We start from the raw sequence: 22562 nt of genomic DNA on the forward strand, positions 1-22562 counted from the left end.
TATTAGTATCCGTTCTCTATTGTATATTGGGAGTACAGCAGTAGAGCCCTGGGGAAATCTGCTTGTTGCAGTGAGCAGTAATGTTGCTGAATAGCAGTCTTGTATAATATAGGTCAGTATTTTTGTCTTGAGTTTTGTGATTTGGTGTGTTATGGACCTCCAGCACCTGTGGATAATTGAGTCTATTCTCAGATTCTAAGAATGGTCTTATTTTTTTAGGTTTCAACTTAGTATAGTCCTATCTGCATGTCTTCTAGAAAATTTTGAGATCTGCATATAAAAATGCAGAAAACTACATGCTATTGCCGTGCTTTATGTAATTCAAAAGTGCGAATAAGATTTTTAAATACTCAACAAGAACCTTATGCAACTTTTTCTACTGTTAAGTTTTTTTTGTCTGCTTTTGACAAAAGTATATCACTTCATGACCACCGGGCTAAGTTGGGCAACTTTGTACTTCATTGTTGCATCTCATTGACGATGCAGACTTTCCTTATCAATGGGGTATATGCTCATTTTACAAAAAGTGACGTTCTGTTAACGCAGTTCAAAGTCAAGAAAGGTCACAGAGTGGCTTTGAAGATGAGTGTATTTTTTTTTAACTAGTTTTATATTCCTGCTTAATACAGCCATTATCTTTCCTAACTAGTGGGAAAGATACCATTTAGTTATAGAACTGTAAATCAGTAAAGATCCATAGCATTCTTTCTGGACTACATTTGTTTAGATGTAGCACTTTTGATGAAGCAGCTTTATCTGTCCAAAATCTGTGATCTAAAAAAGGACTGCTAAAAAAAAAAAGTACTGGTGAAATTATTTGAGATTCCTGAGTGCCTCACACAAATGTACAATTTTCAGACTTTAGGTGATCTTGTTTTGTAAATCTGATTAAATGTTTTTCCAATACAATAGGAAATTGAAACAGAAAGTAATTCAAGGGATTGGTCAAATTAATATATTCTTCACTAGATTTGCAAATCAGCATCATTTTTTCTTTTTCATAATTCCACCCTGAAAACACAGAAAAATTATCTAATGTACTGTGAAGGAAACTTACGGTCAATCTCTTCTTCAGAAAAATGATGACATCTGCATAGAGCAGAAGCAAAGTCACCTCTGCTGTGAGAGTTTAATTCATTGGCAGACATGAAAATTAGTTTCAGCAGATTTCAGGTGCATCTTCAGAAAAATGTGGTGGAAGCTTGCTGCTGCTAGTGCTGTTTTTCCAGCGTTTTTAGTAATGTGAGTTTCTAATACTTGTAGATTATAAGCATATCTGCTTCAGTGAATGAAATGGGGGAGATGCAGAAACACTCATTGAAAACTAATCTTTTGCTCAGGTTCGTTTCCTGTTTAAAAGAGGAATTATTTTGGGAATGCCTAATTTAGTTTAAAATATTAGGAAGACCATTTATTTAAGATTACATGGTTTGCAAAAATGAAGAATCCTTTCTCTATGTAACCCCCTACCTGGTGATTTTATGCTTTCAAGAAATCCCTGTGTGTCTTAACAGTCTCTCACTCTTTTCAGCCCTTAATCAGGGCTGTGTAATAGAGAAATGATGTGTGTAAATGCATGTTTGTTTATTTTTTTTCTTTTCTAAAACATGAAGAAAAATGCTGCAGGTGGCAAAAAAAGAACATTTATGTCTGGAATATATCCTTCCACATGATTCTTTTGCACTGGGAAGAAGTATGATTCCCAGGTAAGGAAAAAGACTGGATGATGAGACCAAGAAAGACCTTGCCTGAAAATGGTGGGAATGTTTCAGGAAGGGGAAGCCATGGAAAGATCCACTACTTGTCTCCAAAGCAGAGATGCATGTTCTTTCAAAGGACGAAAGAAAGGAGAATTTTTTGGAACTCGGTGTTGATACTCTGTAAAAGAGGGGAAGGAATAACTTTAAATTGTATTTGTTCTGATTTTTTTTTTTCAGAACAGGTATGTTTATTCAGATGTTGGTAAACCTGCCATCCTTACGGCACTATTAGGAATGAATAAAAGGCTTGCTCTGTTGCGAGTGTGTTTGTTGACAGTTAAGGAATATCGACATCTCAGGTCCTATCACAAGCTCCTCGAGTTCCGTTGTGCAGTTTCTTCTGCCCAATTCTTCTCAACTAAATTATTTTTCTCTTTTTTTTTTTTTAAACCTGTGTCTATTTGTCAGGTTTCTTGTTTACTCTCTCTTTCTTGACTGACCTTGCTCCTCAGTTAGTGTTTTTGCTTCTATAATTACTCCCACTCTTACTGTGTTTCTTCTAACTTGTCACTGGATTTTTTTGTCCATCTGGTCCTATTCCTGCCTTTAGTTTCATGTCAGGTGTGCCTTCATTTATTCCCCAATTTGATTGCATTTTCCAGGCTTTCTTTGTCATCTTAGCTGAAAGGTAGGCCCAGTTACTTATATTCTAGTGTTTCTGGATGGCCTTATCTTTGCTCAGTAAATTCATTATATATCCTCTGTATATTCCCAAATATATTTACCCCACAAATGTGTGAAAACTAGTCAGCTTTCAAGGTGTATTTATGGGGACAGAAAGGGGGAAGCTGACAGTCAGCTCTCTGAAAAATCGTGTTTCTGTTGCAAACAATAAGGATGCATGAAAGAATGGCATACAAAAAATTCAATTCACAGTTCAAATTGTGATAAAATTATAATGAACTAGAAGAGAATAGCAATTAATTGGTAACATTACTATCCAGAAAGAATAAAATAAGAGCTGACCTTGATGTTGGAAAAAATCCTGCTGTTCCTTCTAGTTCTGTGCATTAAGGAAAAAAATTGAGTCTTCCATTTAAACTCTCATTGATGGATTCTAAAATAAAAACAAAGTTTGGTACTTTGCTTAAAATAGGAATTTGGATGTTACTACTCTGGATGACACGTTGTCCTCTAATATTTGTGTGCATGTTTCTACTCACTCTCCCAATACAGCAGGAGCTTTAGCTATAGATGCACTGAATTCAGACACTTTTTTAGCCGATACATAAAATCTAAAGGAGAGCCTGTTGAGGCATTGGTTTGTCCCAGCAAAATACGAAGTAGGATACTGATAACTTAAATGGGTATATTTGTCTGACTAGAGTAGAGGTCTTGGAAATAAATGCTCCACTTTCACCTAATAACTGAATCTGTACCAAACCCCCCCTTCATTTCTAAAGCTTCTTTGTTTGGAAGCTTCTAGATATAAGGAAGAAATTTTTTACGCTGAGGGTGGTGAAACACTGGCACAGGTTGCCCAGAGAGGTGGTGGATGCCCCATCCCTGGAAACATTCAAGGTCAGGTTGGACAGGGCTCTGAGCAACCTGATCTAGTTGAAGATGTCCCTGCCCACGGCAGGGGGGTTGGACTAGATGACCTTTAGAGGTCCCTTCCAACCCGAACTATTCTATGATTCACTCAGTGAGTATATACACACATCTATATGCATGTGCACACACTCTTTTTACATATATATTCATATATATATGGTATGCAAACATGACTTGGGCATAAGGATATTAACATGGATAAAAGCATGATATTTGAGGCATTATTAGAAGAAAATTATCATGAGCAGCTGGGTAAACAAAAATCTTTTTGTCAAAGTTTGTAACTGCAAGTAGGAGGGTGTTTGATAGAGGCAGTGATCTCAAAAGTTGGAGAAACAGCTTGGAACATAAACCCCTCACTTTCCTAACCCTGTGTCATTTCGCTTGTCATGTTGTCGTAGTTGTGATGTCACATATATTCTTGTCATAATCATGAACTTGGAAGGGTCTGTAGGCGTGAAGAGGTGTAATTAACATGTTTATGCCTTTGGTCACCTTTTAAATAGTAGTTTTTGCTGATGTTGATTGCATGTTAAGTGAATGTTGTTTGTGCTAATTAAGCTGGACACTGCTTGCGATAGTTTTAGGTATGTCCAATCTAAATTGATCCATATCATAGCTAATGCTTTATTTACCTATGTTTGTAATTGAAAAATTTTCTTTGGGAGATTTTGTTTTCTGAAAGATGAGAATAAATGATGAATTAACTTGTTGCTTTGGAGCGTTTCTCTAAAAAGGCATTTTTATGTAATGTTTTCTTGCAAATATACCTGATCAAAGGTTTTTGGAAGCCCTAGCATATATCTTTGTCTGCATTCTTGGTCTTGATTCTTGAAATTTGTTTTTGCATTGCCTGTAAGAGAGTACAGATGTGTGGCTTTGAAAAAAAAAATATTTTTCCCTCTGGTTTAAAGCGCTGTTTGGTATAGGAGTGTATATCTTTAGACTTGAGAGAGATTAGTACTGGAAATTTTCTCTAGTTTCTTTCCTGAGTAATGCATACGCTTTAAAACTACATTAAAAAGACTTTATTAATGGACTTGCGTGTTTAATGCCAGCTTGCTTTGCTCATTTGAAGAAGCTGCTTTTTCTTTTCTGATATAAAAACGCTCCTGTCCTTTAAATTTTACCTTTGAGATTTAACATCTGAAACTTTCTGTACAACGGTTAGCTACCTTCTGACAAGTTGTAAGAGAATCTGAGATGGTGTTAGGGCTATGTGACATACTTCCTGCTGAGAAAGTTTCAATACCTTTTTCTTGTTTCAGATGTGCTTAATGTTGTAGTAATTATGTTGTTACAGTGGTGTTATGGATGTGGCAGTATTTGGAGGTAGACATGGTGTCTTATTAGACCAGCTGGTATTGGGCAGCTTTCAGGCAAATGAGCCTTTCAGCCACACAATGAAGGTTTGTTTTTTTGAAAACTGGTCTCTTTTTCCAGTTAATGAGTTGGTCTAATAAAAGATGCTACTCCTGCCAAAGGTCTTAAATTTCCTTACCTCGTTTAAGGAAACATGCTATTTTAGTTTGGACTTGTTTGTCTTGAATGGAGAATAGTTGTAATGGCTTTAGTTTGGTTTTTCCCCTTGTACATTAGAGTTGTTTGTGTAGCTAACAGCCAGGTGTCATAGATGGCTTGTTTTATAGCTGGCCTGACACACTTTCAGTTAGCAGTGGAAAGGAGTGTATGACTTCTAGGTTTGCAAAGCCTGTGAAGAAGGTTAATCCCTGTCCTGTGCCAACAAACTGATATTTAATGGGCAACTTGTAGTTTTCAGCTCTAAAGAGGTTGCTATGATCTCATCATTTAAGGATTTTACAGACTGAAAAATTGGGTTTTAGACTCATTTCCCTCTGTCAGAAAAAAAATCTGAATATTGAAATTTTTTTCCCTGCCCCTCGCATTTTCTTAACATTCTCAGTGGGTCTTGTTGGGGGGAAGTTATGTTCGGTTACATTTATCAATCCTTGATAAATATGTAGTCCATTTATTTTGTGATAATGGAATTGAAAGTATACCTACAGGTAGAATGTGATCTGTGGTGTATTTACTGTAAGTTATGCAAAGGGAATGTAACTTTATTTTCAGGTCCTAGAATAAGGTTTTGAGGCAGCCCTTTAAAACTTTTTTCCTTGTTAATAGTTAAATTAATTTGTAACTAATGTGGTGTTTCCTGTTGTATATTGAATCTGAAGTGTCATCATCTGTTGAAGGGTCTTACCATTTCTTGCATTTACTTACGCTGTTTTTACTGAGGACATTCTTTTCCGTCGCAGTTCTAGTTTAGGGATGGTAATGCAAACTTTATAGTGATCTGTTTCAATACAAAATTCCTCTTGATAGAGGACAATGTATTTAACCACTTTAATGTCAGTGTTATGTGGCACAGAGGAAGAACAATAATTGTTCAGAGGAACCTCCAAATATTTTTTCCCAATAAACAGTGCTTTATGAAGTTGTTATTCATCCTTGTAAACTTAAGTTAGTGGAGATACTAATGTGGGATTTTTGTCATTATTATGTAGTAACCTAGTGTGTCACTTTTTGCAGTCTTTCAGAAACAAGATAGCCATGGCTACAGAAATTGGCTCCCCGCCACGATTTTTCCATATGCCGAGGTTCCAGCACCAGGCGCCTCGGCAGTTGTTCTACAAAAGACCTGATTTTGCACAGCAGCAAGCAATGCAACAGCTTACTTTTGATGGAAAGCGGATGAGAAAAGCTGTGAACCGAAAGACCATAGACTACAATCCCTCTGTAATTAAATATTTGGAGGTTAGTTAATTTTCTGGTTTTGTTTGAAAAACTTTTTTCCTTCCTGAAATTTGTGATTGTGCTTTTCAGTGTCCATAGAGCAGTCTGGAATACTGGGAGATCTACTGCTGCATTTTCAAACTAAGTGACAAATGCTTGTAAATTTGGTATAGTATGAATGAATACAAAGGGGTTTGGTCCTTGATTATAAAACTGCACATACACAGCTGATTTTGTAGTTTGTGTAAACACCAATTTTTACATTCTGTCTTGGAATTCCAACTTGGAGTGCAACTGAGTGTCATGTGATGTTCTGACTTTTCAGTGAACATGAAAACTCTTTATAAATAATGTAATTGTTCTTATTTTTGGTTTGAAATAGAAACTTTCTGAAATGGGAAATAAACCATTACCCCTTCCCCTCCAAAACCAGGGCACCATGAAAATGTTTTCTCATCATTTTATTAAATAGCACTGCAGCTTGCACTGTGGTCTCTGAAAATCCCTTTCTGTACAGTTAATAGATACAGAACAACTTAAATGAAGTTATGTTGAAGAAATGTTTCTGTAAAAATGCTTATTTAGCTTTCTGATGGGGTGGTATTAATTTCTTAAGAAATATAATTTTATGATCAAGATTTACTGCACAAGTACTGGATATTAGCTCAGAGGAAATAGAATCAAATCTGTAAATACAGAAATTGTTGGAATCTCAACAGCAACATTGCAAAAACATGATGAAATGAGTTTTATCTGCTGTGGCCAGTGAATGCTTATAGGTTGTAGGTGTTAACAGTTGGAAGGTTTTTCTTAATAATAAATTTAAATTATCTTCTATGATTTGCTTAAACACCAAACATTTAAAACATATTCTTACATCTTATGAATGCCCCAAACAAGATTCTATTAGTAGTGGACTAATTCTAAAAAAATAATTCTAGTAGTTCAGGACCGTTTTTACTGTGGCAGAAATAAGCACCCTCAAACTTCTGTTTATTAAAACAAAAAAAAAATCAGATCTGTATGTTTTGGACACTTACACAAAACTAGGATATACCAGAATTCCATTTGAGTCCCAGCTTCAATACTACTGATTTAATTTGATGTGGTTCTATAAAAAATGAGAAAAATGGTTTATATGTAATTTGCTCTTGGCTTAAGAAATGCTAGCAAAGTGTAGTAGTGTATGCTGGAAATGTTTTACCTAGAATTTTAGCGTATGATTCTGATATGTAGTGGACTTTCTAAAAAAATAATTCTAGTAGTTCAGGACCGTTTTTACTGTGGCAGAAATAAGCACCCTCAAACTTCTGTTTATTAAAACAAAAAAAAAATCAGATCTGTATGTTTTGGACACTTACACAAAACTAGGATATACCAGAATTCCATTTGAGTCCCAGCTTCAATACTACTGATTTAATTTGATGTGGTTCTATAAAAAATGAGAAAAATGGTTTATATGTAATTTGCTCTTGGCTTAAGAAATGCTAGCAAAGTGTAGTAGTGTATGCTGGAAATGTTTTACCTAGAATTTTAGCGTATGATTCTGATATGTACACAGATCCAAATTGGTAAAGTCTACAGCGTGAAGCTGAAATAATTTCATTCTTAATTCACATAAAGTGTTTTTGAAAAGGTTGTGTTTGACAGCTCACAAAATTTAACTAATTGAAGGCATTTTTATCCCTTGGTCTTCTAAGTTGTATCCATTTGAATGCATTATTATCTTTATGCTTCAGCCACAGAAGCTTCCTTTCTAGCTCGTGTCACTGTGTGGGATTTCATTTAGAGTTCATCAGCAGAGCTCCTAATGGTGTAAACTTTTCCTAAAAGTAAAGCTTTTGAAAAGACTGAACGTACTTCTTGTAGAGTACCTATTAGCCTGGACCGCAAAGTACCAGTTGTCTTTGTTACAATAATGTGACTTATTACATAGGGCTGCTCCTTTCATATTGTTAAGCTGCAATTTTAAATGAGCTGCTTTAGTCTGATGAAATTAAGACTTTAAACATTCTTGAATCTTTTGCTTTTGCTGTACAAATTCTACAGGTTTCCTGAGACCAAAGTCTTTTAACTGAGTTTATTCTAAAATCTTTGGAATTTCCCAAACAGGCTGTCAACGTGTTCCTTATTGTCTGTTGCTTAACAATGAAGTATAGTGGTGGTATGAACTAGGAGCTGTTTTCTTCTTTCCAGAATAGAGTATGGCAGAGAGACCAGCGAGATATGCGAGCAATCCAGCCTGATGCAGGATATTATAATGACGTAAGTAAAATCTTTCTATTCCCTGATGAAGTTCTGTGGATACTGATTACTGTGTCAGTAATCTGTTTGCTGAGGTTATCAACTGTCAGCTGAGGTTATCTTTTTGTCTCCAAGAGGCCTTAAAGATACAAAGGGTATCTTCACTCTACATTATTTTGTTCTGTTGGAATCCATGTCCATGAAGAGAACCTGAAATTGGATAGGCTTTTAATTTTTGGACGTAAGAACTCTCATAGTGCACTGAGCTTGCAAAGCTGCTCTTGAAGATGCTGATTCTGGATGTTCTAGATGGTAAATCATGCAGACTTTTGAACATTCCTACTGACTTCTGATAATATCCCTGCAAATGAAAAACTTGCTTTTCCAGAAATAGGTGTTCAGAATGTATGCTTTTCTTGCAGTTTCTGGTTAGAAATGTCATTACTAAATCTTCTGTTTCTTCTCTCATAGTTGGTCCCTCCTATAGGAATGCTGAACAACCCGATGAATGCTGTAACAACAAAATTTGTTCGGACATCTACTAATAAAGTAAAATGCCCAGTGTTTGTCGTCAGGGTGAGTATAGTGTTGGATTTACTTAGTTGTATTGTCTTAATTTAAATTAGAGTGATATTCTTAACTGAAGAAAGAAACAAGATAACAGTTAAAGCATTTCCAAATAAAACTAGCATGTGGGATATATGGACTACTTCTGTGTCTAGTCTTTCTGTGGAGGGTTTTAGGAAATTAAATGGTAAGGTCTGAGTACAAAATAATTCTTACTCTTGAGTTTGAGGTGCACTTGCCCACTTTAATTTTTTTTCGGGGGGGAGGCTAATATATCTTGACTCACAGAAAAAAAGGCAATTCGGTCTCTGTGCTGTTTGACTCTTGTAGCATTTTTAAAGAACTTTTCTGTGATGTCAGCAGTATTGTTCAGTATGGATATTGTGTGCTAGAAATGTATTGGTGCCAATAAGCTGTTTCTTCTCTATGACTAGATTTTTTTCATTGCTTTTACAGTGGGCTTTGTCCTGTTGTTACAAAAGTCAAAAGCCCTCTGGCACAGTTTTGCATTTTTGTCTATCTTACATCCTCTAGAAAGTCATTTAGTAAATTCCAGTTCTGCAGATACCCTGGAAGAAGCTTATGATTTATTTGGAGGATTGTGAAGAAATATTTGAATGTTGTATTTGCACAGTTTAGTTAAATTTTTCTTTTGCAGTGGACTCCTGAGGGGAGACGCTTGGTCACTGGTGCATCTAGTGGAGAGTTCACTTTATGGAATGGACTGACTTTCAATTTTGAAACGATATTGCAGGTAAATTCATTTATCAAGATTTCTGTGTATTTCCTTGAGGTTTTGGAGCATGTTTTAGGAATACATCTTCACCCTGCTCATCATGGGTCTGTGGTCAAAGTGCAGTAATGGGAGCCTTAGAGATCTTTTTTTTTTAAATTCTGCTCTGACCCCATGTCAGACTGTGGGTATAGGCAATTCATTTAATGCTTCTCATTCCATCTCCATATGCTATCCTAACTGTTCTCAAGAACATACTATGAGTATTTGTAATAAGGAAACATTTTGGAAACAAAATGCAAATACTCTTAATTTATTATTTGGAAGACCATTGTATACAAAGTAAGGGAATTTTTTTTTCCCACAATAACATCTTGAATCTAACTAGATCATAATTGTTTTAATTTCTTTGTTGCAGCTGTTAAGTAGGAACTTTACTAACTTTTCTGTTTGTGTGGGTCAGACAGTATTTGAACATGTTTGCTAGAAGTTTTGTTTCTGAATTTACAGGCTCACGACAGCCCTGTAAGGGCTATGACTTGGTCACACAATGATATGTGGATGCTGACAGCAGACCACGGGGGATATGTGAAATACTGGCAGTCCAACATGAACAACGTCAAGATGTTCCAGGCACATAAGGAGGCGATTAGAGAGGCCAGGTTTATAAACAATATACCATTTTCTGTAGTACCTATTGCCATGATTAGACTGTTCTCTAAGTGTATTCTGGGTGCAGAAATGCATGGGTTCTGTCAGATTCTGGGAAATTTCCTGCACCACATAAACACAATATTTTCTTTTGTTTCCACATTCTCACCGTTTTGCTGGCACCTTTCTGAATTAGTATTGTCCCAGTATCCGCCTCTGCAATATGTTAGAGATGTATTTGTCTGCCGCATTTTGCACTGGTATTCTTTTCATTTTTATATGGTGACGATGTGTATCAGTTATTCCTTTTTATACGCACTGTGTAAGACAACAATTTCATTCCAAATAAAGAATTCAGTCTTTAATAATCTAACTGAATAAAATATAAAGCCTTCAGAAATAAAACACCTGCATAGTTCTCACAAAATAATAAAACACTAAATAAAGTGAAGAACTGCTTGGCTTGGTGAAGCCAAGACTTCCAGTAATACTAAATACCCACGCAGACTGCCACATACAGAAGTCTAATGTTAATACTGAATGGGTTCTTCAAGCTTGAAACTGTAAGCAAGCCATTGAAAAGAAGACTGTAGGATATTCTCTTGGTTCAGTGTTGATGCCTCAGTTGTGCAAATGTCTATTTATATAAAAAATGGAATCTAAAGTGATACTATCAGTAAGATGTACATGAAGGATGTTTCTAAAGCAAACCTGCACATAATCTTTAGTAAGATATGGAAATGTTTTTAAAGTAAGCCTGAAGAGAAGCTGCAGATCCAAAATGAAGCTAAAGCAGTGTTTCTTCGGGTTCAGGTGCTGGCCCTTGGCGATAAAGGTTCACTGCCACAAAACCACTTTCCACTAAAGTCACCATTTTTCTTTGATAGGGTGCAGCATTTTCTGCCAGAGTTTGGTTATGAGAAGTGCTTACATTGGATTCAGTTACTGTCTGACTATCATGGCCATACACTGAATTTCTCTACTATTTTAAGCCCCTTCCTGATCATAAAGATCTAGGATTTCACAAGGGCTCCCTCATGGTCTTTCATTGCACCAGAAAGGAAGTGAGTGCCTGTCAGTTGCTGGAGATGTTCTGGCCCTAATCACATGGCTAAATAACTCCTTGCTTTTCCAGTGACTTTCATCAAGCGATATTGACTGCTCAATCTGGAAGCTGCTTCTGTGTCTGTAGCATTCTTTTCGTGGTGTTGATGGGGTGTAATAAGAGGGATTTTTTCCAAATTACTTTCACAATAAGTGGTACGCTTGTTTTATATACAATTTTTTTCAACAGTTAATCCAACTAGCATTTTCCTGTGACCAGCTTTCCCTTATTTTTGCTTCTCTGCTGCAAAGCACCTGTGGCTGAAGAGGAGTTTTTTCCTAAGAACTGTTCTCCTGTGCTTCTACACAGTGTCACTTTCTTAATGGTATTACCAAACATGAAAATCTAGGGTGACAGTTACCAAATCATATTGATGTTGCTTCTCATCCTGCAGAGAAGGCGCTACCGTGTGCAGTCATAGGTAGGAAGGTGCTAAGAATAAATTCCGGATTTTATCCTCGTTTGACAGGGGACTGCAATGCAATAGTAATCCTATGCTAAATTCATGTCTTGTGATGAAGTGTCATTTGGCAGGCACTGTATTCACTTAAAAGTCCCTATGTTCAAATGCATCCTTCAGTGTATAACACATTACAGTATAATTTTGCCCTGTCTGAGAAGCATAGATAATCTGTTAAATGCTGACTTCTTTCCCCTGCTGTGTGTCTTCATGTAACAGTTTCTCACCCACGGATAATAAATTTGCTACATGCTCTGACGACGGCACTGTTAGAATCTGGGACTTTCTACGTTGCCATGAGGAGAGAATTCTTCGAGGTATGTGTACCAAAAGTACTGATTGGGGTATTTCAGGAGGGGGAAAACCTTTTTTTAACTAGGTGTTCACAATACAGAAGTATCAGCTTGTCTACATTTTTGTATTACATCCCTGTCTTAAATCCTCCAAACAAGTTTTTGTTTGGCTGCTGCTGTAGGTGCCTTATAATATCTAGATAGGCTGCAGTTCACAATGGCGTTACTCTGTTTACTGTCCACTTAAGCTTTAAACAATGGAGGTGGATATGAGGACATTTTTTCTACTGCTAACATTGGTAGAAATAGCTGTTTCTGGATCAGGAATACATTTATCTTTCTCCAAAGCTTAATTTTTGTGACCACTTTTACTTCAGAAGAGACATCTTCATGCAGAGGATTCCATTCTTTTCACGGGAGTGCCTTCCATTCTGATTTCTTCAGAGGCAAGGTAGTTACTTTTTCTCAGTCCTTAAGAGGAGGAGAGCATTTAGGTAGAGAAAACAAGTAAATTTTGATCACATCATGCATAGCACATGCAAATAATCCTAGCTTCAGTTCAGTAGTTTTCTGTCCACCATCTGTGTATGCTAACTTCTGGTGCCTTTCCACTGGCCTTGTTGAGCTTTCTCCTCTTGTTGCAATCTTACTGAGCAATAACAATAGCTTCTGACAACTATTCCTTTCTTGCAGAAGATGTCAAAGGTACATAATTTAATAGAAAAATTTATTAAATACTGCCATGAGATTGGGGGTTGTAGACATGCAGATAAATTGCAAAGAAGGTATGCAATAAAAACATGGAATTTCAGTTTTAGGTGTGTGAGCTTGTTCAATGCGTTCTTAAACTAAGGATTTCTCTTTTTTCAAATTGTGCTTCCAACTTGGACCTGCATTATGTATTTATGAAGTAGAGCTCTCCCTGTTTCTCTTGACTCTTAAGCTCTCTTCTTATTTTACTAATGCATTACTTTTAAACACCACTACTTTGAAAAGACATTGGGCTCCAGCATTCTTGCAATGATGATATTCTAACAGAATCTGTGCATAGACATGCGTAGATGTGTTCTTTGCAGGAGCTGGCAAGCAAATTTCTAGGCTATATCATTTACACCTGTTATTCTGGAAGGACCCAAACAGATTTGGGACTGTTTCGCTTGATGCTTTACAAAATAAATCATTCTGCACTAAACACATTCTATGCCCTCCTCCAGGTTTGTACTAACTACTCATTTAAACCGTGTGGAGGAAATGGGGATTGCCTCCATGCAGAATTGTCAAGATTATAAAAATCCCTCCAATTCTTCTACATTCTTTTAACGTTCTACATAAAGTAGTAGGAGTAAAGCATTTAATTTAGGCCATAAAGAACAGAACTTGCATTACACTTCCTTCTGTTACCTTGAGTACTTGAACATTGTGATTGTGACTATATCTCAAATAGAATTATGGTTTAACTTCTTATAGTTTATACATCTCAATATACACCTTTTAGTTTGCAAAATAGCTCTATAAAGAATATCTTTGCTTCTACTTATGTGATGTACCCACAATACACTTAATCTTTTAGGTAAGTTGGAAATACTTTGAAAACTTTACATCTCTGGATAAAATTGGACAGGGCAGATTATTCCTCATTTCTGCTGTCAGATAAGAAAAAAAACCCAAAACAACAACAAAAAACCAAACACCACCACCAAAAAAATCCCCCACAACAAAACAAAAACAATACCCAAAACCCTGAGTGTTGAGGGTGGGAGGGTGTCTCTGCAAAACATGCAAGTTTCATTTGTTTTTGGTCCCTAGCACTATTGTTAAATATGATCAGAAGACATATTTGAAAGAGCTGTATGGGTAACACTTAAGTAGCTTTCTTGGTGGAAAATACAAGCTTTCATTTTGTTATTTGGAGTTTAGAGCTTATGGCTTTAGGAAACTGGTCTTTTGCTTTTTGCTTCTCCACATGCATTCTGCTTTTACATATTTAGGAGTATGACCTGTAAAACTTTGCTTAGTACAGCCTTCAAAATGTATAAATACTCATGCCCTTGCCATTCCAAAGTTAGTGATCTGTAAATTAAAATTCTGGTGGCACTTCATTAAAAAATATATTTCATTACATACAAAAAGTGTTTAGATCAAATACCATGCTAAGGAATGGTTTTTATTTCCTACTTTCACAAACCATGCTTCAGCTATTCTGGTTAATTCTGGTGCTGTGAAATTGAAGGGATTCTACAGTATAGTTTAGATCCAAAGCTTCACTTAGTGTGTTAAGGTATTCTTCAGGTTATCACACTGAATTATAAAAATTGAATGAAACTATCAATTTACAGTCAGATGTGTTCATAAAAAAGATTATCACTCACAGGGATACAATATCAATATATCATTATTCCTAGTGATTTTTCAGTAACAAATTAAGGAACATATTTTAAAAAACAGACTTGAGGACTTTAATACTAAGTAATGCTTTTAAAGCAATTCTATAAAGAGCATTAAAGGTACTGGGATAAGCTTTGCTGATATAGAAAGGACAAAATTTTATAGACTTATTACAGATGCTTTTGTTTGCACTGGAATGAACTAATATAATTTATTTCTGTTATTTGATGAAATGGTTCACTTTGCTTGAAACTGAACAATTCTAGTCTTACCTTCCAAAGAAGATTGGAAAAACAAATTGGAAGTGGTAAATTACATGGGACTACTTCTTAAGGTTTTGCTGGAGTTCTTTTGGCTGTCTACAGTAGGCTACACAATTTTTTTCAGTAGTTAAAGCCATGAGTATGTGGGCTGCATGAGAAACACTAAATAACTGTGTCCAGCTTCCTTTTAATTTGTCAAAATGAAAATAAACAGGACACCCTGTTTTGTTCTTCATACATAATGCCAGAAGTTCTGGATCTTTTTCTTTAATGTGGCTCAGAGTCACTTTGCCCAGCTTTTCACTAATTTATGTTACTTTGCTGTTTCTACCATCATGGCTTTCCAGGTCATAGGAGGTGGAGTTTGGGCATTTTGTTAGAAACATGTGCAAGTTTATCAGGGTCCTTTTTAATATTGTAAAGAAATAAATAATATTAAAGTCTTCCATTTCTTGGGGAACCATCTTTAAGTAATTAATCTTCAAGTGAATTATCTTGGAAGAACTTGAAGGTGGGGGAAATGGCATTGTCACAGTCACTTACCTGCTTGCTTCCCCTCAGCCCAATTACTGTCTCTTCTCTTGAAGTAAAGGTGTTATACTCCTAATTCTGCACTGGTAGTTTTTGCCTATGTTATTTCTGTACTGTTACCATCTTGATGATGATAACAAGTACAGTCTGGTGCACTTGCTAAAATACACTGGTAGGAATTGAACTGATGTTAAGATAAAATTTTTTTTGTTAAAATAACAAGACACGGAAAACAGTCTATAGTATAGCAATATGTTGTTTTCATGTCAATAATGTTACCCTGAAAGGCATTTCCAATAATAGCATTTATAACAAAACACTATCAGGTCTTTAGTCTAAACAGTTGCAGTGAAGTTAATGCCAGGACTCATGTAAACAGTCCCCACTTCTACGAGAACATACACACGGATGGCTTTTAATAATGCTAATTACATCTAGTGGAAAGAAATGTATGCAGTAAAAGCTTGATGTCCCTTTATTTCTATTGAGAAATTAATGTTATCAATGATTTGACTGGTGGCTGTGAATCTTTGGGTATTGGGTCTGTGCTAATGTATCCCTGAGAACATTTCAGGTAGATCATTAGTAAACACGATTCCTTAATTATTCCCAGCATGAAATCATGGGTTAGGAGGCTACAAACACATTTCAGTGTTGTCAGTTCCACTGTCCTTCGTTCTCCTTCCTTTTACAGTCACACACACAAAATCCAGTAGAAATGTGTGCTTGGGAGGACTGTAAGGTTTTCATTCAGAAGTCTAGATGAGCTATATGTTCCCAGGATTTCAAAAGTTGCCTGGCTTAAATAGGTCTTTTGGGGAGGATGACTACCCAGCTCTCTGAAGGATGGTAACCCAGAATTTGCTAAGATATTCTGTAGATAAGTTGTTTTTCTATTTTCTGGCTGTAAAATAGAGTAAGACACTAAATGATCTTCCAGCCAACATGGTAGATTTGGCAAAAGATTTTTCTTATCCTAACTTGAACAATTAAAAGCAATCATGATTCCTTTATATTCTGTCTGGATTTAAAATTTGCAATTTGTAACAACATGTAAATCACATACTAGTAAGAAATTACTCTAAGGAAAGTCTTTTGCCTATCTTTTATAACCTTGTTCTGCCTGGAATTTCTTGTTCAGGCATAACACCAGTGCAAAAGCTCATCACCTACAAAATAACATTATGTGTGTACATGCATGCAGAAGTCACAGCAATCATGGTAAACATATTTTCATCTGCTCACAAGTTCTGAAAAAGAGTCTTCACAGCTAGTCATACTGAAATAACTGGAGAATTTTTTATTTCTTCCTTCCTTCTACTCCGTTTCTGGATCTTCATTAGCAAATAAAATACTGTGAAGTGTCTTTAGTTTTTTATATCTATTTTAAGGTTTGTATACTCTGCACTTTCTGCCTGAAAGTGAAGGATCTCTTCAAAGTTTTTGACATCTGCTTCCTCAGTCAAATAGCAAATCCTGTAATCTAAATTCAGAGATGATGTGTTCAGTAGTCAAAAGGAACCTGGGAACCAGAACTACATCTTCAGTTTGGTCCTTCACTTTTAAACATACATTAGTAACTAGCTCTTAGCCTTTGAAGCATGTAGCTTCTAAAACTGTTGTCTTTTCCTGGAATGTAGTTGAACTCTACATTGGATAATTTAAAAGAAAAAAAAAAATCCTGATGTTGCTGTTTCCGTCTTTCTTCCCTTTATGTGAGGTTTTTCTGTTGTTTTCCTTGTCTCAGGAGGGAGGGGAAAACCCAGAAAATTAAAGAAATGCATATATGTTGATACTGTGTTTCTTGTAAGGAGACGTAGTGTTTAAATCTTCAGGTGTTTGTGGGGGCTTGCTTCTTTGTGCTGTTAGGATTTCAGGTATATCTGATATGTCTTTTAGTCTACTGATGCATCCCTACATGAATGAATATTAGAAGGATTTTTCCTCAGAACAAAAGCCCAAGATGAGATGAGACCTGGCTGATATTGGCACCAACCATATCAATCTAGAGAAGGCAAGTCCTTGAATTTTTGAACTTAAAAAAGATTGAGCTGTTTTGAAATGCTAGTATTAAATCAGCTAAATACCTTTGTTGGTGGATTTTAAGTATGGCAGCTTACGTTGCAGGTCTCTGATCTTTGTGAAACCTCATTGCCAAAGCAAAGTTTGGGATGAGGGAGAGGGATAAATTGCAGCTAAGTCTTTTGAGGTACAGTTGCACTCTGACTAGCTGTGCATCAAACTTTTCATGTGTTTTAGACACAAAAAATGTTAGGGAACTTGCTCACTGGGATGTTAATAGTGAATCTGTTAGGGTTTTTTTTTCTTCACGAACAGTTCAAATCACTTGCACAATTGGTGATGCAGGAGCCCTTTTGTTCTGCTGTATGTGTTGCGCCAGCCCTGATGCTCTTTACACAGTCTCATTCACTTCATCTCATTAGGAAACCTCTCTGTTGCCTTTATGAGATTGAGTTAGAAATACTGTATACAATTTCTGGCTTCATAAATGGAAGTTATCATGCAAAATATATTTTCCTAGTATCTTTCTCTACACTTTTTCCAGAGTTAAGTAACACCAAGGACTTGGAGTGTGAATACATATACACGTTCCTGAATTCATAGGTAACCTCAGTCATTGCTGCTTGCTAGGGTGGTGGGTATAACCTATGCTAGATGGGAAGAATCGAGTCTTTTCTTGCTTGAGGCTACTAATGTTCAGGTGTCATCTAGCAACGCAGTTTTATTCCTGAATGTGACTTTCAAGGTTACAGCATCTTGGTTTTCTCTGTATAGGAAACTTTATTAGAGGTAGACTTGTTAAAATATCCAATTCTAATTGTGTTAAATGTAAAAATCCATCTGAGAGTTGAGAAAGAAACTTCCTGCTATGTTGACTAATACCAGTTTTCTTCTGTGAAGTGTTCTGGATTGGAGAAAAATTTTATTTTGATCAACTATACTTGAGATCCTTGGTTTCTGTGATTAAAAGGTGGTGATTAGGAGGTAGTGTCATGATGCCTTTGCTTTGCTCCCTAAAACAATGCCAGGAGAATTAGAGGGTATTGAAGATTGCTCTTGGAGCTGGTTGTGTCTGATATGCCTAAAAGTATTTGGTTTATATTGCAGTTCAGTTCTGAGTAACATTGAAGTATGACATACTAAGTCTTAAGAGTTCTGATTCTCATCTAGAATCTAGTGTTTTAAAAATCCTGAAAAGTTAATAACTAAGAATATATAGAATTCTTAAAGAATGAATGAAAGACATCATGAGAGATGAGCCACAGCACGATGCTATTAAAAAAGTTGTACCGGACACTTCTGTCAACACTTTTCATGAGACAAGAATGAAGAAGCTCTGTGCAAGAATGAGATTATTTCAGATTCAATTTTGAAATCTCTCTTCCTCCCTGAAAATTATCCTGAAGCTGGAAGTTACATAATCTCTCATGTTGAGTCCAAGGGCAAACTTTACACTAAAAAGGCTAATACTTATAATAAATATATTTTGTTAAGCTTGGAGGACTGTTGAGAAACCCTAGTGTTTCACAGGGCAGCCGACACTTAGTGCTGCTGAAATACACGATACTTCCTTAAGAAGTTTTATGATTGTGTCATTAAGATTTCTTGCATCTGCTTCCTTTTGTGTGTTTGATAATTGCAAGAGGTAGATAAATACTAAACTGGGTGAAACCTTTTTTATGGTTTGTTAGTATAAATATTTTAGTGCTGAGAACTTTACTGTCATCTGTTGTGACTACATATAGAAATAAACATAATATGGCACAATACTCTGCACAGTGGTCAGGATTTCACCTACTGATGCAGCAGTGAGCTTTGTCCTCAAGCCCTGCTCATCATTGTTGAGAAAGAAAAACACTATTTTAAGCGGATTACGTTGACACTAATGAAAAAAATCCCAAAGTACAGAGGCATTTAAATACTGATGCTAAGATGATAACCAGTCTTCCTTTCTCAGCGCAAGTGTAATTGTTGAAAAGGATGGAGGTTGTATGCATTAAGGATGGTGGCTTCCTGGTATCTACTCACCAGTTTCTGTCATATTAAAGGTTCTCAACAGAAACAAAATCATCTGGAGTTAGTCTTATGCAAGCTATGTTAGTAACTCATCTTCTCTGATAAAATCTTATGCGGATAAATACTCGGAATTGGGCACTTCATTTATTTTTTTTTAATGGAATCTTTCATCTGACATACCATTTCCTACTAGAGCGTAACTACAGAAATATGCTATTTCAGAATAAATGGTAGAAGTCTTCACAAGACAAAACCCACAACTTCCTGGTGAAAATAATCCATGTCAGTCCGTAGAAACTTTCCTTGCAGGCTTCTTTACTCCACTTCTCTTTTGTGTGTGGATTAAACGGACCGCTTTTTTCTTTTTGTTTTTCTTTTTTCATATCCTGTAGTTACTGTACTAAAAGCTTCTGTGCACCTAGGTAAGCATAGACTTTGCAAAGCATTTGATATTTTCTTTTGCATCATTTCAATTCTGCATACTCAAGTTATTTCCTATTATAGTACATTTAGCTCTGAGTGATATTCTGGCTTTAGTAGCGAGACACTTTGCTTCAAGTTTTATCATGTGAATAACATTGCAGTTCTCATACTTAAGATGGACAGCCAGGCACTGGGAGATGCGGAGATAGGGAAATTATTTGCAAGCTCAAATACGGTGGTATTTTTTTCTCTGTTCCTTACCTGCCTGGCCTTACATTCTCATGAGAAAGCTAGTCCTGCTCATCACACGTTGTGTTTGTAGGAAGACACAGAGTCAAAAGAGAAACTGGGGAATGTGCTGAAATGGGGATTGTGTAGCAGACCAGGAGAAAGGGATAAATAATCCTGAAAAAAACTGGGTGAAATGTGGCTGGAAATGAGAAGGATGGCAAATAGAAGGAAAGTGTGGAGGCTGTGTCAGCGTGAAAAAACTTAATAAAACAACAGCTGGTGTAATGTTTGACAAAAGATAGTGGCAGTGTGAGTAAGGAGATGAGAATGAGGTGGTGGAAACTAACAGAAGTTATGCTCCTGGCATTGTGGGGATAAATCAGGACAAACTCAGTTGCTGGAGCAGCCAGAGAAGAGGCTGGGTTTTTATGGCTGAATGACACACTTGGACACAAGCGGACAGTATATAATGTACCAAGAGTTTGTGTATATATACTATAGTGTGTGTGTGTGGACACGTGTAAGAATAGTACCCATATACACACATATTTTTTCCCCTAATCTCTTTTAAAATTTATGTTCTATGTCATGAGTCTCAGAGACTCAAGTTGATGAGTTTGAGTAGCGTTAGGAACACATTCTGTATTAATTCGGAAGATGAGTATGGAGTGCTATTTTAGTGAGTGAATGATACCATCATTCCTACTGTAACTAGGAAAAAGCTGTCTCTACCAGTTGATTAAAATTCCTTTATGGCTTTTATTAGTCCCTAAGAAGTAGTGTGGATTTTTTTTTCTTTTTTAAAGTTTTGTCGATTTAACAGCTCTAAAACTGAAATATCTAATAGTTGCACTTCAGACCGCAGGCTAGCTCTGTATTGCTTCAGTTGAGAATTGAGGCACGTACGCGCTGCATGCTTCTGCAAAAAGTTGTTGATTAGATTCAACATGCAAACATGTAATAAACATTAGTTTTCAAAGTACAGTGCCAGAACTTTCCAAGTGACTGAAATTTATTTCACAGTGAAAATACAAACTGTCATTTAATTTTGCTATTTACAGATAAAGGCTTTTTGTTGAAAACAAAACACTTTTCAAGGGAAGACGTTTTGATTTTTACTGTTGAAAGTGTATGTGTGTATTGCAGGTAAAGCATGTGTCTTGGAAGTTTTATAAATTCATTTTATAGAGGAAAGGATTTTTACTTTTTTTTAATTAAATGATAGGGCTTTTAAATGTCTTGGCTTCAAAGAAGCACAGCTGTAAGCATCAGAAGTACAGCTATATAGGAGAAAACTACAACTTTTCAACATATTTTTATCTTATAAAAAGTTTCACAGACAAAGTTTAACATTTCTTCCATCTCAGACAGTTTGGATTACTATTTGTAATTATTAACTCAGTGGAAGCATCTGATATTTCTAGTTCTGCAAGACATTATTTTGATACATTACACAATCCGTCAAGTTCTGGCTTGTGTTCAATTTAAAGTGTGGCTTAGTTATGTATCTTTTTTTTTAAACGCAGTATTTTCTTAATATTGATCATACTGTGTATAAATTGATTTTGCTCCCATAAAGATAGATAGTTAGGTAGAGCTATTCCAGATACAACTACAGCCACATAAAGAAGTGGTTGCATCACTTCAGTATAATTTTCTGGTGTAGACAAGGTAAGGACTGCAAGTATCTTGCATATATTGCCTTTGAAGACAGAAAGTTATCTTTAACTGGTTTTGACCATTCATAGAAATTGTGTGTGTACCTTTTTGCTCACCAAAATAAGCTTTTAAAGGGAACTTATCATGGCTGTTTAAATTTGAGCCTGACCTGAGAAACTGTAAGTTAACTGTAACAGGACTGGAATAGGTGCTTCTACCAAGTGCCCAAGATCTCAGAGAGTAAACTTAAAATTTCCATTCAAAAAAGCTGAGGAATGTGCTCCCTTGGCTGCTTAAAATTGGGAAAAACATTATCTTCTAGTAAAAAGCAAACCCAGCTTTCTGGTGTGTGCTGGCAGATGCGTATTTTCTACCATATGTGCAACAGCTTTTTTTCTTTGCCTTTTTATTTAGAATAATGGAGCATGAAAATATTTTAAATGTTACGTTAAAATCTTACTTTTTAAACTTCCATCACTTTAAAAAACCTTCCTCTAAAAAGAGTTATAACACCTGATAAACTCAGAACTTAACTGTAGCTATTCTAGCCCTCAGAGAGCAGGATGAATTGATGAAAAAATGTAGCTCAGGATCCAGTCTATTATTACTATTATTATACGTTAGGGAAAATCAAGTCTAAATACTTACACAATACTTCTACATTTGAACCTCTCTTTATAGCTGACTCTTCTCTCTTGTCCAAGATGATCCTGTTCTGCTTTATTTTTCTGTGTGTGTTAAGATTGAAGGAGGGAGTAGCTCTGACAAGTATTTACTGTCCTCAGATTGATAATTTGCATAGCAAGACTTCAGCATTCTTCCTTGCTTAACACAAGGCCTAATGCTCATTGAGAACTATTTTTCATCAAAAGTTGAGGTTCTTCCTGGCTTTATAAATGACTAGTACA

At 36.0% G+C, this 22562-nt stretch overlaps 1 protein-coding gene across 3 annotated transcripts in view; it reads left to right on the top strand.

Annotated features, from left to right (window-relative positions):
* Nucleotides 1–5869: 5869 nt before the first annotated feature.
* Nucleotides 5870–22562, top strand: part of WDR33 (WD repeat domain 33) — a 55694-nt gene continuing 39001 nt past the window's right edge. For 2 of the 3 annotated variants that reach the window (XM_009284289.1, XM_009284292.1), the window contains exons 1-6: nt 5870–6092; nt 8268–8336; nt 8787–8891; nt 9541–9636; nt 10126–10277; nt 12051–12148. In XM_009284289.1, the coding sequence (XP_009282564.1) occupies nt 5889–6092; nt 8268–8336; nt 8787–8891; nt 9541–9636; nt 10126–10277; nt 12051–12148 (724 nt within the window). In that variant the 5' untranslated portion in view covers nt 5870–5888. Of the gene's footprint in view, nt 6093–8267; nt 8337–8786; nt 8892–9540; nt 9637–10125; nt 10278–12050; nt 12149–17202; nt 17236–22562 lie in introns of those variants that run through there. The other variant, XM_009284293.1, reaches the window with a different exon arrangement.

This window comes from Aptenodytes forsteri, unplaced genomic scaffold (genome assembly GCF_000699145.1).
Source record: "Aptenodytes forsteri isolate BGI_AS27 unplaced genomic scaffold, ASM69914v1 Scaffold278, whole genome shotgun sequence".
In the NCBI taxonomy this organism is placed as follows: Eukaryota; Metazoa; Chordata; class Aves; order Sphenisciformes; family Spheniscidae; genus Aptenodytes; species Aptenodytes forsteri.